A 17108-nucleotide genomic window follows, 5' to 3' on the forward strand; every position below is an offset into this window, starting at 1 on the left:
CATAGGAGATTCGCAAAGATGGGGTCGAAGCAGCTTGAAGATACTAAATTTACGTCTGCAGAAAAAAATTTGACGTTTATTTAGAATAATTACAGGACAAGCATTTTGCTACGTGACGGACATATCGTGAAACCAGACGAAGATGTCTCCACTGAGCCCACGCCCACCTGCAGGTCGACGTTTTTGACTAGGCATTGCCACCACACCAACGTGCCCCTTTCTTGATGTGACAAGGTCTGGGGCAAATGGCTCACGCTCGTGCAATGGAGCAAAAAAAAAAAAAAAGGAGCACCACTCGCCACGCTCAATTATCGACGATAGCTATAGCGCGAGAACAAAACGACGACACAGAGACAAGGAGGACACGAAAGACGCTTCTTGTCTCTGTGTCGTCGATTTGTTCTCGCGCTATAACTATCTTCATGCCATACCAACTAGCCCAAGCTGCCACACTTCTAAGTTCAATTATCGAGCCTGGTTGTCATCCGCCGTGACACCGCTCTGCTTGAGCAGGGCGGTGTGGCCGGGAAGCCGGGAACCATTGCGGTAGTTTTCGTCGAACTCCTTGCCTCGTCGGGCTGCATAGCGCTCCACTTCCCGTGTCTGGAGCACATATTTGGACGGCCATCAGCAGGCCCACAGCCCTTCAGCGACCCGTTCCTTGTATTACGAGGAAGAGGAAAGGGGTCACCGCTTTCTCCGTGACTCGGTGCCACACCAACCCAACAACGTGTTCCGTGGACAAGTACATGTGTGTGATTCCACAGCTACTCAACTTTAAGAAAAAAAAAAGCTGGAAAATTTCTTCTGACACTGGCAGTGTAAATTACTGCTTTGTAACCCCTGTCCCCCCCCCCCCCCTCATCACCCACTTTTTTGTTTGTTTGGAAGGACTCTTAGTAAAAAGAACGTGCATTTTTAGGGGGTCACGCATACCTACAATCGCGGAGGGAATTAGGCGGCCCTTGGACAGCCTTCGTTGAAAAGCTGCATTCTATGAGTCACCCGTTGTAAGGCCGCAAGGTTGAGTTGAAGCGAAAAGGAAGTTAAAAACAAAAAACAAATGGAACTTCAGGTACGCTGAAAGGGTACAGTAGGCGAGCGGTAGCACACGACTTCTCATAGCGTTAAAAAAAGTTGCCGAATTCTCGGCGCCATGCAATGCTTTCGCGATTTTGTGAGATCATTGAATCCGGTAATCAAGGAGCAGGTACAACCTGTCATGTAATAGATTAACCGAATTACTCGCAAACGTGAAGAAAGAAGTGTACATTTAAGGACTCATTATTTTGTTAGATGTCATATGTATCGTATACCGTTTCTTCGTTGTATGAGGAAGAAGAAAAGGACAGGGGATTTAGCCATTCCTTGTTTTATGGTAGAGTAAGCATAGGCCAGGCGGGACGTTCTAAAAACCTGAGATGTCCTTCACATCATCGAGAGGAGGCTCGCCGGCTCAAATGCAGTGAGTGCGGTTGCTCGCCAGTTTTTAACAATACCCAGCAATGAAATGAATGCTAGAGGGAACTGATGAAAGCATGTACCAAATGCCACGATATGCGATAGGGAACTGACCTAAGTATATAAAATTCAAAGAAAAAACACGTCCATGCGTCTGTCCATCAGTGTGACCGTCGGTGCATCCGTCCGTCTATGCGTCCCTCCATGCATCCGTCTGTACGTCCATTCTTCCGTCTGTCTGTTCGTGCAGCCATCTCTGTCTGTCCGCCCGTCCGTGCGTCCGCCCCCTTGTCTGTCTGTGCGTCCATCAGTCCGTCCGTCTATCTGTACGTCCATCCGTCTAACTAGTGAGCACTCCAAGTACAGCCATCTCACATCTTTTAATCATGTACTCATCAAGTAGAAGTGCCACCATCCACCGTATATGTTAAGGGCCGCTCTTTCGAGTATGAGCCACCGGTGGCTACATACACCATCAGAGGATGCACAGACCCACTACCTAAGGAGTTTCGCCCCTAAAAAAAGAATGCTGCACATTTGTGGAAGCAATAAACATACATTCAACATACGTGCCTTAGTGAAACGGTGTTCTGATGCGTGTTCGATTCCAGCTAAGGTAATTGCTATTTGACGAACGCTAATGAGGTGGAAAAAACGTCCCCAAAAAATGATAATGTACTGTACACAACTTAGGATAAGTGCCCCCCTTCCCGCCCAATTTTCCCCTCGAGTTCAGTATGCACGCTGAAAAACAAAGCATTCACAAAACGTTTGCCAATTCTGTTCTAGTAATCTCACATGTCGTATTCTGCAGTTAGTGCTAAAAGCTCTGAACTTCAGCCAATTAAGCAAAAAAAAAAGATGCACAAAGAGCTTTTTGAACTTGTCGTTTCGCTTTCCACGTCGCCGGCGCCGCCGCCACAGACGAAAAAAGGTCGCGTGCCGCCGCCGCCGCCACCGCCGACTCAAAGTAAGCCCCACGCCGCCACCGGTCGAAGCCGCCTCGGCGCACACCTCTAACTACGTAGCTGAAAGTACAGTGATTAGAATAGGAAAGTGTGATGAGCGGCAGGCGGTGCCTACGGAGCGCACTGAAGCCTCCGAGGAGGAGCTGCGTGGGGGCACGCGCAGTCATTTATACGTTAATGATCTGTAAAGGGCTTCACCCTATAGTTCAGGATGATGCCGCAGAGTTTTTCAAAACGCTGGGGTTTGGGGACAGGGAGGGCAGAATAGAATTTAAGCGGGTAGAATTAACTAAGAAGAGGATATCTGATCGGTGGCTAAAGTCAAGGCACGAGTGAAAATTAAACGCTTCTCTGCAAAGTACGAGTCCTGAACCTCACTATTTTAAGTAGAAAAAAATAAATCTAGTTTTTGGTTTACTAAGTATTACGGCTTGGTGGCACTAGCCACCACCCGATCTAAAGGATACAGCCATATCAATCCATCCACCCACGTTGTTGGCACGTTTCCGACAGTTTCGTTGGGCGCGTTCGTCCTCGTTTTTTTTTTTAATGTGGTGGCACTCTCACTCTAATGCTTCTGTATGCCCTCTTATGGTGCGAAAACAAAGCCACTGCTTCGTCCCGGGGTTCACTACAGGCTACAAGTCAGCTAAAAAGAAGCATACAATGTTCAGCGTTCCAAACGACGAAGCTCTGTTAGCCAAGTGGCAGAGAGCGATCCCGCGCACTGACAAGCTGCTTCAAAAAAAAAAAAAAAAAAAGACAGATCCCACGTACAGTGGAAATCAATGATATCCGAAGCACGAATGAGAAATGTTGATATGTATCTTTAAAATGAGCACAACGTTACGAGGTAGAGGTACATGTTGCCGTACATGACTTCCGTGTTATGATTATATGTTTGGATGTGGCGTTTACCTTCGTCATCTAGTCACGTCACGTGATACCCAACTTTGTATATATGGAGCCATCCAAACGGCCGCGAACGTGCTATGAGTGTCGTATGTTGTCATGTTCTTACATGACACGTGTGTCAGGATTATCATGTTTGCACCAGTCATATATTTCGTCATTCATTGACATTACGTAACACCAAATTTCGTATATGTGGAGCTGCCAAATCGGCCGTGAGCGCATCATGAAGGGCCCATTATACTTCAATGTAGCATTGACGCTCGCGCACGCTCCATGGGCACAGCGACGCTACGTTAGCAAAACGCGAGCACTCAACAGATTGACGCCAGGCGCACCCGGCACGACCAGCGTCCGTCGGCGTGGCCCGACGGCAACCGGCACGAAAAACGACATGCTGCATTTCGCGCCGATGCGTTACCCAGACAACGCTGCGTCTCCATCTTTTCGTGACGGAGAGACGCCGGATGCGCTGAAACGCGCATGCGTCAAAGCAACGCAGTGCGGCGCGCGCCGGCGAGTATATGGCAGGACCGGCGCCTGGCGAGGCAACGCCGGCATGACGCGACGAAATGAACGCCGGCGAGCACGCGCACCGCGTCACGTCAAAATGTATTGGTGCCTTGACTGTGGCATATAGTCATGTCAAATGACACGCAACTTATGATTATCATGTTTGCACTAGCCACATACCTTCGTCATCCATTAGCGTCACGTAATGCCAAATTTGGCATATGTGAAGCTAGCGAAACGTCCGTGAGCGCATCATCAGGGTGGCATGTAGTCAGGTCGTTATATGACAAGCATGTCGTGATTATTATGTTGGGATGTGTCGTTTACCTATGTCGTCCGGTCGCGTCACGTAATACGACATTTTGTATAAGTGAAGCAACCGAAACGGCCGAAACAGCATACCGATTGGTATGCTGCGATCGGCAGTTACTACACCCACCCTTTTATCATTTGGAGTCAAGTCAGTAGTGTTCAGGCCGCAGTGATATTCTGTCAGCACTACGTAAATACATTCAGGCAACCGGGAGGATACGCTGCCAGAGGTACCGTCAGATATATCCCATTTTTTGTCCCCGTTCTCCATTTTTGCTAATTTGTTTTGCATATTCTGGTTTATCTGATTCCTTAGAACATATCTCCTCTTTTTATATTTTTAAAGGAACGTTATAATGACTTTATCTAAGTTCTTAGTTTTTATCAAGCGTTACTTGTGCAAAAAAATTTGCGCTATAGCGTACAGTGTGGCCAATACCCCTTGTGAGTATGAGCCAAGATATTCTAGACGACAATACAAGTCAAGAGTCGTCGAGTTTAATGGATTGCAGAGCTACAGACTTCAGTTGCACTGTGGTGGCCTGCCGCCAATCGGGAGCGTGGAGCAGACTTGTGATATCCAGTTGACCGTTTGACCCGTTGTTCTCTTTATCCGCCCATGTCACACCGGGACCCTTAGCCTTTTTGACAACGGCTTTGTGGGTATCTCGTTGGTCCGAGCAGCAGCTGTTCTTGGCCTCCAGAATGACGTAGAGGTTGTGCAGGTGAGGAACTGCAACGCTGTTCAGGTCCTCCCAGTGGCTGCAATTCTGACACAGAAGTTTGGTGAGCTCGGCGAACATCTGTCACTGACCCTGCATTTCCAATCGCTCGACCACCAGCTCCAGTTTGGCTATCTCTGCTACCAAAGCCTCCAAGCAACCGGCAGCGGAAGCCTCATTCAGGAGGTCTTTGCTGCACTCGAAGTTTCGCATTCGTTAGTTGTGAAGAGCCTCTAACTTTTCTTTTGCAGCAAGACGTTTGACTGCTTGAGACTTCAAAAAACTGACGAAGGGGCTCAGACACTTTCAAAGTGTCTTCAGTGGAGCCCTGTAGTAAGTTGACATTCTTCGCCATCTCCTGCTTCCAGTTCTCCTTCACCACGCTGGCGCGAATGATGTTTTCGTTTTCCCATATCTGCCTAATGATCTTCGCTCGTGCTGCATAGATCTTTCTGGCCGTGTCGAGGAGGCCGTCCTGCTGTCGTCGCTGCGCTCGTTCGCCTCGATGCTCGGTGAGGGGAAGGACGTCGTCGACAGGGCATCGTTATGCGAAGCTGGAACGATGCTGCCGGCGTCAGTATGTTGATCTCGAAGCAGGGCGTCCTTGGCCGTCGCGAGGCTCTTTTTGAGCTCGACCACCTGGATCTCGAGCTTGGACTTCTCGTTTTCTGTCTTGTCGAGCTTGCGATGAAGGCCTTCCACCTTTCGCCTGTACTCCTGTACGAGGGAGCTGTACATCGGCGTGTGTGCGTTGACGTTGTGGACTTTTTTCTGGGCCAGCAGTTCGATCTTCATGGCGCGCTCGGTATACTTGAGAGTGTTGTGGGTGTCGGTGTAGCTGAGCTTGGATGGCGACACGAAAGGCATCAAGAGGGTGCGACAAGTGCCACCCAGAGAGTCTTTCAGGATGTGGGTCATTTTAGAGTCCCGGTACGGAACCCGCTGAGCCCCACCCTTTGAGAGGGCATCAAAGCATTTGCCCAGGGTCAGAAGCGACAGGTGGACTTTGGTGCCCTCGCGTATCTGGTCCTTGATGTCTTTGGTCACGGCAGCGACACGCTCCAAGCCAGCTAGGTCGACAAAGCTCATCTTGGAGACGCGAATCCCCTTGCTCGTGCTGGTCACGTTCTCAGTCTGCGTGATGTAAATCTGAAATATTGTATGAGACCGCGACGACTCTGAGTTGGCATGGGTGGCATGGTGTGTCTTGTTCCTGTTGCCTTTCTGGAGGAACTCGAAAAGTGCCCCAGACTCCTTCACCTTGTGAATAGAAAGGTTGGAGAAGGCGATGCCCTTGGCTGGGTCGTCGCGCACGACCAACGAAGGTCCTTTGGGGCACAGCAGGTCGCGTACGACCTCGTTGTAGACTTCCGTGTAGGCGACTGCAACGTCGCATGACTGGCCCTTGGAGCGGAGCCTATCCACGCGCCGGTAGAGCTCACTTGCCGTCAGGGAGACCACCCCGGGACAATCCTCGGAGCCCAGCATGGTGAACGTCTTGCTGGTTCCGGTCGCACCGTATGCGAAAACGGAACAGTTGCAGCAATCAAGAAGCATCGGGAGCATCTCTTTGGTGGTGCGCTCAAAGACGTACTTATTGTCCTTAGCTTCACCAAAGACCTTCTCAAACATGAAAGTATAGTCCTTGTGCGGCTTGACAAAGTCCGGGCATGCCCGCTGCCCTCGAAAGTTGACGGACTCGGCTTCGGCTTTGGGGTCTAACACGAGGCACCTGTCGTCACCCACGCAGACGATGCTGGACGTCTCTGACTCGCGCTCGTTCAGCGGGCGCACCCTCACGGCCACGTTCACGCACGCCCCGGGCGACGGCGGGTTGTTGCCAGCGTAGTCGCATTTCGGGGCCGAATTTGCGGTGTCGCTAGAGCGCCTCTTGCTGTTCTGTGATGGTGCCATTGTCGACGCTTCGGTGGCTTTGACAAACGACGCACCTTGTCGATCCTACAGAAGTCGCATTGCGCTCTCCGCTATGGAAATGGCCGACATCGTGCGCTGGTCCGCTGAGTGATCGGTGCGTTTAATCGCAGCTGTTTTTGCGTGTCTATCGGGTCTAATGCACGCGCCTCTCGTGTTCAATGCACGTGGTTGGTTGGTTGGCTGGTTGGACGCAAAAGGATTAGTTCAACCCACTAAGGAGATCAGCCACGAATAGCGCAGCATCGGTATGTAGAAAAAAAAGAGAGGAGGGGGTTGCCTAAACATTTTAATAACTGTTTAGCTGTGCTAACAGGCTATAATGTATTGTTTAAAATTAAAACAAATAACAATAAAACAGAAATAATAAATATACAGTATAGAAAATATAAAGTAGACTTGTTATAAAAATATGAAACGAGTATGTGCTTATGAGGTTAGCATGGTAGCCATATTGATTCTCGTGTTCTATGCACGTTGTGTTGCTGAATTAACATACCAAAATTTATTATCCACATTATCGCTTGGCAACCATAAGTTTTTAAATATAAGAACCATCATAAGTAATCAATACTTCCTTGAAAGACTGCTGGTCGTGCTTGAATTTTGATAATACATCAATTAAAACAAATAGGCGCTGTCTCGTTCTATTATACGTTCCTCCTCAGAGGTTTTTCCACCAGTGATCAATATTAACAAAAATACTCGGCAAAAACCAGGCGGCAAGAGAGCTCGTTCTCGGAGCAATTTTTTGCCGCTTGCCGAGGTTCGCCGCTTTGCGCAGCTAATCAGAACGCCACGCATCCGACGGACGGTGCTGGTGCGGGTGTATGTTTGGGAAACGCACTTACGCGTCATAGCGACACGCGCAGAAAATCGCGAGATGTCCGCCTCTTCTGCCGGGCGGCCACCCAAAAGAGGCATGCCGTCTGAACAGGTTCACGCACTCGTCCCCTAACCACTTCCAAAATCCCGCCTGGCCGCTTGGCCGCGCCGTCTTCAGTGTGAATGAGCCTTTAGTGTCACGCAGATTTTGGCCTCTGGCAGTGTAAGCAGCTTGGTATGGTGCGAAGAACTTCATTGGGTCCCGAAGGTCGAACCTGGGTTAACCCGTACCCCACAAATGTCGGGACCGGCGGGTCACCGTCTTCCGCTTAACTTTTCGCTATTTCGTTAAACCGTGCGGCCTTAACTTGATGATGTGCTTAGCATACAATTGAAAAAATCGCACTACCTAAAGCAGTAAAGTTGCACAGCTCACCCCTTAGGCTGCCAACAATTATATTTCGCTTTAGATGTTGCATCTAAGGCTATCTAAAGCCATCGCCTTAATAGCGGTGTTCTTTCGTATGTACCGTGGTCGGAAGTGCGCCTGCAATGTCGCACGACGGTGGCGATAAATTGGTAGAGACATTCAAAAAACGAGACAATCTAGCTTGACGACGTCAAGCATGGCAAAGTAGCTATAATCTCGGCGATATTATCACAGTAGTAGTAAGTTCAATGATTTCTGTTCACTGGTTATTCTACAACATTTATGTTTGTTGGTCCGAGTAGGCACATAGATAAGGCCGATCTAAAAAATGGCAATGCAATTTAAAACAAGAAATTACTTCTATGGCATGATGAGGAACTGAGTTGGTAGGGCATAAACCCACACTGTCAGTTTCGTGTTGAGAAGCATTCTCTTCTTCACGCGGAGGAGGCCCGTCACTGCTGATTGGATTGGATAATCTTTTATTGAGTCCTCCAAAACACAGATCACTGTGTCGCGGGCTGCTCCCACGTGGGGACTCAGATGTCGAGCTCCTCACCTGTCTCGTCGAAGCGCTGCCTTTTGCATGAGTGTCTGCTGATTCATTATCGCCATGTATTGGAGTCACTGTATCTACGCGCAATAACCTTGGCGTACTTCCAGTGGTCATGTCAGGACCTTCAGATGCAGTTGAACCTTATGACCTCCGTCGCTTCCGAAAACTCCGCAGTAGAGCCAGCCGTTTTCGCAGAGTTTTCCCGTTTTTTTAGTTTTTGTTGCTGGAAATTCAGGTAATTTGGGTAGCCCCGGTAAAATAGCAGGCACAACATTATCAATGAGTGTAGGTTTCTTTGGCAGAAGCAACAGCACGTTTTCCTTGTATTCTAAATAGTATGTGGCAGAAATCACTTCTTCCGAGAAATGCTTCACGCGCACATGGTCAGCAGGTTGCAAGGCTTCGTCAGCTCTCGGAATTGCCCGTCGACACTTATCCAAGTACTCTAGTTCACACGGAGCCTTGAAAAGCGACACACGCTCAATACAAGAACGATACCTCGACTTGCAATTTTGGACAAAGCAATACTTACCCATTTTGAAGCATCGCCACTGACGAGGCCGCTGACGAACACTGGGAGTCACATGCAGCGTCGAGGCGTATGTGAACTGAGCCTAGAAGTGCGAATCATATAAATAAATGCACTGTGTAGGCTCTCAACCATCGGATATTTTATGATTATATGACAAAGTGTCATGCACGCAAAGTTTTCGGGAAAATGTTCCATCGTGCTCGAATTTCGGAATGAGCGCCATGCGAATACCTGGCGCCCCATACAGTAGCGCCACCTCAAATTGCGCGACGGCAACTACTTGTAGCTCAAGGTAGGGTGTCTAGATTTTGGAGGTGTGAAAAACACCCGGGGAAAGGGGTCTCCGAAGTGCACCAATGCCGCAAGGGGCGCTGTAAGCAGGACGTCGGGGCGTTGAGCAGACGATGTACAGCGCATGCAGCCTTGATGTGCTCGAGAAACTTAGCTTGCACTATTTTTCGCGTGTTGCACTTACGAGTGCTAATCGCTTTTTCCAAGCGTGTGCAATAATGAAGAATCTACTTCATGTCATTCTTCAAAAAATTGCGTTCACGTGCATTATCATGCAGCAGCCTGCATACGAAGTAGCCCCGCCACGGTGTTCTAGTGGCTAAGGTACTCGGCTGCTGACCCGCAGGTCGCGGGATCAAATCCCGGCTGTGGCGGCTGCATTTCCAATGGAGGCGGAAATGTTGTAGGCCCGTGTATTCAGATTTGGGTGCACGTTAAAGAACCCCATGTGTTCTAAATTTCCGGAGCCCTCCACTACGGCGTCTCTCATAATAATATGATGGTTTTGCGACGTTAAACCCCCCAAATCAATCAATCATACGAAGTAGCACTGCGCGCTAGTAATATCGTTCGAGGCATGTCAGGCATGCTGGCTAATCTAGGCACCGTGTTTAATAATAATATTTTTTACTGATGTGCTGCCATTTCACTTAATATGTATCAGTGAATTAGGAATCAGTGTAAATGATTAAAGTCATTTTCAACGCCTATTCACATTGTTATAAATACTCCGCTCTTATCGACATGTTCCTATCTCCTGGCTGCTGAGAAAGCATCGTGTGCACAATTTGTCAGCAGAAGAAACAAAGGCATTAGTTGAAAAAAAAATCATATTTGGTTGCACAGCAAGTTACTTTTTTCTGTGCAATAGAAATCATTCTAGAGAACTCAGGGCTTAGCACACGGGTCTTTGTTTTCTTGCTCCTTTTATTTGGCCTAGATTAAAGCTGAATGCCGCGAATTAAGCAATACAGGCATCTAAGTGATCACGTTTACTTAATGACATGTTAAAAAAGAGCCCAGTAACGTTCTCCTAATATATATATAGATGTGTGCAACAGGCCACGGGGACGCAAGCCGTTTGAAAAAAAAAAAAAGTCCCGCCTGCAACTTGCCAAGAGATTGGGAGGGGGACTCGAGTAATTGCGTCACTGATTGTTGGGGGTATCACGTGAATGTTGCGTGAGATTAGGGAATGGCTTATTGTGATTTCGCCTTTATTATTCCTTTTTACTTTATTATTCCTATTTACTGATAAGGAAAAGCGTTGCCTTCAACGAGTGATGAAACGCTGATTTTGGGTTGTGCCCAACTACTGCTTGAAGGTACTTTTTTTGTCATCGCACCTTCTCAAGTCAAGCAAAGCGTCAAGTCTAGCGAAAGGCAAGTAACGACGACTTGATTCCATCACGTATACGCAATCGAGTGCCTACACGTACGGGGTTGCCAGTTAACGGTTGTGGGGGAGGGGGGCGACAGTTTTGCGGCTGTCTTCCTGGGCTGGTACGATACGTGAACATCGAGAGCGGTATTGTCGACGGCACCGCCGACTCCGGATCCGTGACATCGTGCGAGTAATGAATGTTCTGTATTTAAAAAAAATGGTCAGCTTGTTCTCAAAGGAATAAATTAAGTGGAACGTACACCCCACCTGACAGGTAAAGGAGACTACCCACTGAGCTCACGCCATTAGAAGGGGGGTGTCCTTTTCTTTGATGCTGAGGCAAACTGCTTTGCATAGTTCCCTGTTGATACAAACAAAATCCTCCGCTGTCTCATAGAGCGCGCAACGTAACAATGTGGGCACAAATTAATCAACGTCAACTCTCGGTATTGTAAGAGCTCACATCTCAAACAGACGTTCACGCACCAGTGCTCAAGACAGATAATTTTTCTGTCGATGACCTTTACCTGTAGGGCTTTGTAAATAGGAAATTTTAGACGCACATCATTCACGAATGAAGTAGCATAATTTTAAGAGATCGAATATGGATTGTATATTATTGAAATAGTAAGACGGCAGTTTTAGGAGCAGTTGCTTCCTGAATATTCAGTTTGAAAGTAACTGTCAGAAACATTTGAAAAAGGATCGTTACGACTAATTTTAACCATTAAAATATCATTATTAGCATAACTGGGGTAAATACAATCAGGCAGTGACAGACAATGTCGAAAATTTCGGTGTTCCTTGAAATACAGCTGGTAATTTAGAACTCATAAGGGTGTTTTCTCGCAACTTTTCACTTACAGTGAGGCGTAAAAATTAACCATATTGCCACTTGTTTTTTTTTTGCCAGTGAACAGTGCGCCAGTTCTGTGCCAGTGAACGAAGACGGCGAAGACGAGCCACCCGTGCAAGCCTACAAAGGAGTCTTCAAAGGAGCCTTCAAAAGATCAGTTCTGTCACATATTTTTATTTGTTATCTTATTATCATCAATTCCAGTTCCTAAAACTGCTCCTCTTTGCGTCTACGCCGATGATATTTATCTTTCTCGTCATTCCGAGATATCAATACTTTGTATGAAATCTTATAGTCATACTTGTGTGAGCTTGAAGTGTGGCTTGGTGGGCTGTCTTTTTCGCTTAATGCTAGCAAATGTGCTCTGCTTGTATTTCCTCTATCTGTTCCCGTGTTTCTTTCACTGCATTATCTAAATGATGTGATTCCAGAATTAACGAAACTAAAATATCTTGTCATTGTTTAAGTTGGCAATTCAAATTGCCAGCAAAAAATAGAATCAAACACCCGTAAAGCAGAAAGCGCTTTAGCATTGCTACGCCGGTTTTGCAATAAGAATTTAGGGATGCGCAGCGTTACGTTACTTATGATGTATACAAACGTTACGTATGCCCAATTCTGGAGTTTGGGTGCGTCCTGTTTTCCGGAAGTGCTGAGTACAAATTAACATCTCCTACATTGCTAGAAAGGCGAGCTCTGCGGCTGTGTCTCGGGCTACATAGGTGTGTTGCGAATGGCGTGTTTATTTAAGAGCTCTAAACTTTCTATTTGATGTAAGAATTCGACAGCTTACCGGGAACATATTTTTAAAACTTTATGATGCACCTCTCTCCCGTTCTCAGACAGTTTTCATCAAATCTCCAGATTCTTTCTTTAAGCGAACGTGACGTCGCTATCAACGACGTCAAGTTATTTTCGTCGAGTCTTTGTTATTGAATCTTCACGTTTCCCTCAAGCATTTAGCTCCCCAACCTTGTACTCGATGCCAGTTGACTTAGTTTTCGATGATATTTCTCAAGAATTGCTAAGTTATAACTTTAAAGCATGTTATGGAGGGGTTCTTTCAAGACCATGTCAACAATTTCCCTAAGTACGTGGTATATTTACGGATGCAACGAAAAATCTTCAGAAGGCGGCAGTAGGCACTTTTTTTCATCAGCTCAATTCGTCCTTTGCCTTCCGATTGGCGGACTTCCCGACAATTTTACTCGCACAATTCTTGGATATTACATTGGCTCTTCGAAAAATAATTTCTCAGCAACAAAAACTTCATATATTTTGGATGCTTTGTCTGTTTGTACACATTTAACGTGCGCAAAGCAGTCTCCTTTACCAAGAATATTTTGGTCTCACGTACCGCGTAGCCTATCAGAAGTTCGGTTTCTTTGAGTCCACGGGCATGCTGGACTTGCATAAATGAAACTGCTAACTCGCTCGCTTCGGTATTTTTAAATTTCTCGGTGGTACTAGTAGATCCGCAGTTTTTATTACTGCCGATCAAATCAGACGCCTGTTAATCTTCAAAATCCACGAAATATCGCTCCTACAACGTGAAGAACTGCGGCATTCGCAATTCACATGGAACACCGAAAATGCCTTTCCTGTATATAAGGGGAAACCCTCACAAGCTTTCGCTGTAGAGTTCCTCGATGAAATTATTATCTTTTCAAATCAAGATTTTAATTAACTAACCTATGTGCAGTTTGCAATGAACCGGAAACAATAGATCACTTTCGTCTCACATGCCGCCGTTTCGCCTCACTGCACCGAATACTTTTTGCGAGACCGATTGTTATGCTGGGATTGGCAGTTACTACACCCACCCTTTTATCGTTTGGAGCCAAGTCAGTTGTGTGCGGGCCGCAGTGATATTCTGCCAGCACTACGTAAATACATTCAGGCAACCGGGAGGATACGCTGCCAGACGTACCGCCAGATATATCCCATTTTTGGTCCCCGTTCTCCATTTTTGCTAATTTGTTCTGCATATTCTGATTTATCTTATTCCTTAGACCATATACCCTCTTTTTATATTTTTAAAGGAACCCCATTAATGACCTTATCTAATTTCTTAGTTTTTATCAAGCGGTAAATGTGTAAAAAATTTGCGCTATCGCGTACAGTGTGGCCAATCCCCCCTGTGAGTATGAGCCAAGATCTTCTAGACGACTATACAAGGCAAGAGTCGTCGAGTTTAATAGATTGCAGAGCTACACTCTTCAGTTGCACTGTTGTGGTCTGCCGCCAATCGGGAGCGTGGAGCAGATTTGTGAGATCCAGTTGACCGTTTGACCCATTGTTCTCTTTATCCGCCAATGTGACACCGGGACCCTTGGCCTTTTTGACAACAGCTTTGTGGGTATCTCGTTGGTCCGAGCAGCAGCAGTTCTTGGACTCTAGAATGACGTAGAGGCTGCGCAGGTGAGGAACTGCAACGCTGTTCAGGTCCTCCCAGTGGCTGCACTTCTGACACAGAAGTTTGGTGAGCTCGGCGAACATCTGTCGCTGACCGTGCAATTCTGTTCGCTCGACCACCAGCTCCTGTTTTGACTATTTCTGCTACCACAGCCTTCAAGCAACCGGCAGCGGAAGCCTCTTTCAGGAGGTCTGTGCTGCACTCGAAGTTTCGGATTCGTTCGTTGTGAAGAGCCTTCAACTTTTCTTTTGCAGCAAGACGTTTGGCTGCTTGAGACTTCAAAAAGTGACGATGGGGCTCAGACACTTTCAAAGTGTCTTCAGTGGAGCCCTGTAGTAAGTTGACATTCTTCGCCATCTCCTGCTTCCAGTTCTCCTTCACCACGCTGGCGCGAATGATGTTTTCGTTTTCCCATATCTGCCTAATGATCTTCGCTCGTGCTGCATAGATCTTTCTGGCCGTGTCGAGGAGGCCGTCCTGCTGTCGTCGCTGCGCTCGTTCGCCTCGATGCTCGGTGAGGGGAAGGACGTCGTCGACAGGGCATCGTTATGCGAAGCTGGAACGATGCTGCCGGCGTCAGTATGTTGATCTCGAAGCAGGGCATCCTTGGCCGTCGCGAGGCTCTCTTTGAGCTCGACCACCTGGATCTCGAGCTTGGACTTCTCGTTTTCTGCCTTGTCGAGCTTGCGCTGAAGGCCTTCCACCTTTCGCTTGTACTCCTCTACGAGGGAGCTGTACATAGGCGTGTGTGCGTTGACGTTGTGGACCTTTTTCTGGGCCTGCAGTTCGATCTGCATGGCGCGCTCGGCATACTTGAGAGTGTTGTGGGTGTCGGTGTAGCTGAGCTTGGATGGCGACACGAAAGCCATCAAGAGGGTGCGACAAGTGCCACCCAGAGAGTCTTTCAGGATGTGGGTCAGCTTAGAGTCCCGGTACGGAACCCGCTGAGCCCCACCCTCGGAGAGGGCATCAAAGCAGTTGCCCAGGGTCAGAAGCAACAGGTGGACTTTGGTGCCCTCGCGTATCTGGTCCTTGATGTCTTTGGTCACGGCAGCGACACGCTCCGAGCCAGCTAGGTCGACAAAGCTCATCTTGGAGACGCGAATTCCCTTGCTCGTGCTGGTCACGTTCTCAGTCTGCGTGATGTAAATCTGAAATATTGTATGAGACCGCGACGACTCTGAGTTGGCATGGGTGGTATGCTGTGTCCTGTTCCTGTTGCCTTTCTGGAGGAATTCGAACAGTGCCCCAGACTCCTTCACCTTGTGAATAGAAAGGTTGGAGATGGCAATGCCCTTAGCTGGGTCGTCGCGCACGACCAACGATGGTCCTTTGGGGCACAGCAGGTCGCGTACGACCTTGTTGTAGACTTCCATGTAGGCGACTGCAACGTCGCATGACTGGCCCTTGGAGCGGAGCCTATCCTTGCGCCGGTAGAGCTCACTTGCCGTCAGGGAGACTACCCCGGGACAATCCTCGGATCCCATCATGGTGAACATCTTGCCAGTTCCGGTTGCACCGTAAACGAAAACGGAAGAATTGTAGCCGTCAAGAAGCGTCGTGAGCATCTCTTTGGTGGTGCGCTCAAAGACGTCCTTAGTGTCCTTATCTTCACTAAAGACCTTTTCAAACATGAAAGTATAGTCCTTGTGTGGCTTGACGAAACCCGCGCATGCTTGCTGCCCTCGAAAGTTGACGGACTCGGCTTCGACTTTGGGGTTTAACACGAGGCACCTGTCGTCACCCACGCAGACGATGCTGGACGTCTCTGACTCGCGCTCGTTCAGCGGGCGCACCCTCACGGCCACGTTCACGCGCGCCCCGGGCGACGGCGGGTTGTTGCCAGCGTAGTGGCATTTCGGGGCCGACTTTGCGGTGTCGCTAGAGCGCCTCTTGCTGTTCTGTGATGGTGCCATTGTCGACGCTTCGGTGGCTTTGACAAACGACGCACCTTGTCGATCCTACAGAAGTCGCATTGCGCTCTCCGCTATGGAAATGGCCGATATCGTGCGCTGGTCCGCTGCGTGATCGGCGCGTTTAATGGCAGCTGTTTTTGCGTGTCTATCGGGTATAATGCACGCACCTCTCGTGTTCAATGCACGTGGTTGGTTGGTTGGCTAATTGGACGCAAAAGGATTAGTTCAACCCACTAAGGAGATCAGCCACGAATAGCGCAGCATCGGTATCTAAAAAAAAAGAGAGGAGGGGGATGCCTAAACATTTTAATAACTGCTTAGCTGTGCTAACAGGCTATAATGTATTGTTTAGAATTAAAACAAATAACAATAAAACAGAATACATAACTATACAGTATAGAAATTATAAAGTAGACTTGTTATAGAAATATGAAACGAGTATGTGCTTATGAGGTTAGCATGGTTGCCATATTGATTCTCGTGTTTTATGCACGTTGTGTTGCTGAATTAACATACCAAAATTCATTATTCACATTATCGCTTGGCAACCATAAGTTTTTAAATATAAGAACCGTCATAAGGAATCAACTCTTCCTTGAGAGACTGCTCGTCTTGCTTGCATTTTGATAATACATCATTTAAAACAAATAGGTGCTGTCTCGTTCTATTATACGTTGCTCCTCAGATGTTTTTCCACCAGTGATCAATATTAACAAAAATACACGGCAAAAACCAGGCGGCAAGGGAGCTCGTTCTCGTAGCAATTTTTTGCCGCTTGCCGAGGTTCGCCGCTTTGCGCAGCTAATCAGAACGCCATGCAGCGGACGGACGGTGCTGGCGCGGGTGTATGTTTGGGAAACGCAGTGACACGTCATAACGACACGCGCAGGAAATCGCGAGATGTCCGCCTCTTCTGCCGGGCGGCCACCCGAAAGAGGCATGCCGTCTGAACAGGTTCACGCACTCGTCCCCTAACCACTTCCAAAATCCCGCCTGGCCGCTTGGCCACGCCGTCTTCGGTGTGAACGAGCCTTTAGTGTCACGCAGATTTTGGCCTCTGGCAGTGTGAGCCGCTTGGTATG

The 17108-nt window shown here is 47.9% G+C and overlaps 2 protein-coding genes across 2 annotated transcripts; both read right to left on the reverse strand.

Annotated features, from left to right (window-relative positions):
- Positions 1–443: 443 nt before the first annotated feature.
- Positions 444–16863, reverse strand: LOC119162270 (uncharacterized). Its single transcript, XM_075876580.1, has 3 exons — positions 14492–16863; positions 8479–8536; positions 444–6847 (listed from the first exon to the last, which is right to left on the reverse strand). Exons 1-3 carry the CDS (start codon positions 16024–16026, stop codon positions 5264–5266), a joined length of 3177 nt encoding a protein of 1058 aa, XP_075732695.1. The 5' UTR covers positions 16027–16863; the 3' UTR covers positions 444–5263.
- On the reverse strand, positions 13547–14485 carry LOC119187177 (uncharacterized). Its single transcript, XM_075878942.1, has one exon. The coding sequence runs from the start codon at positions 14191–14193 to the stop codon at positions 13864–13866; it is 330 nt and encodes a 109-aa protein (XP_075735057.1). The 5' UTR covers positions 14194–14485; the 3' UTR covers positions 13547–13863.
- Positions 16864–17108: the final 245 nt, after the last annotated feature.

The sequence above is a fragment of the Rhipicephalus microplus genome, chromosome X (genome assembly GCF_043290135.1).
Source record: "Rhipicephalus microplus isolate Deutch F79 chromosome X, USDA_Rmic, whole genome shotgun sequence".
NCBI classification, from domain to species: domain Eukaryota; kingdom Metazoa; phylum Arthropoda; class Arachnida; order Ixodida; family Ixodidae; genus Rhipicephalus; species Rhipicephalus microplus.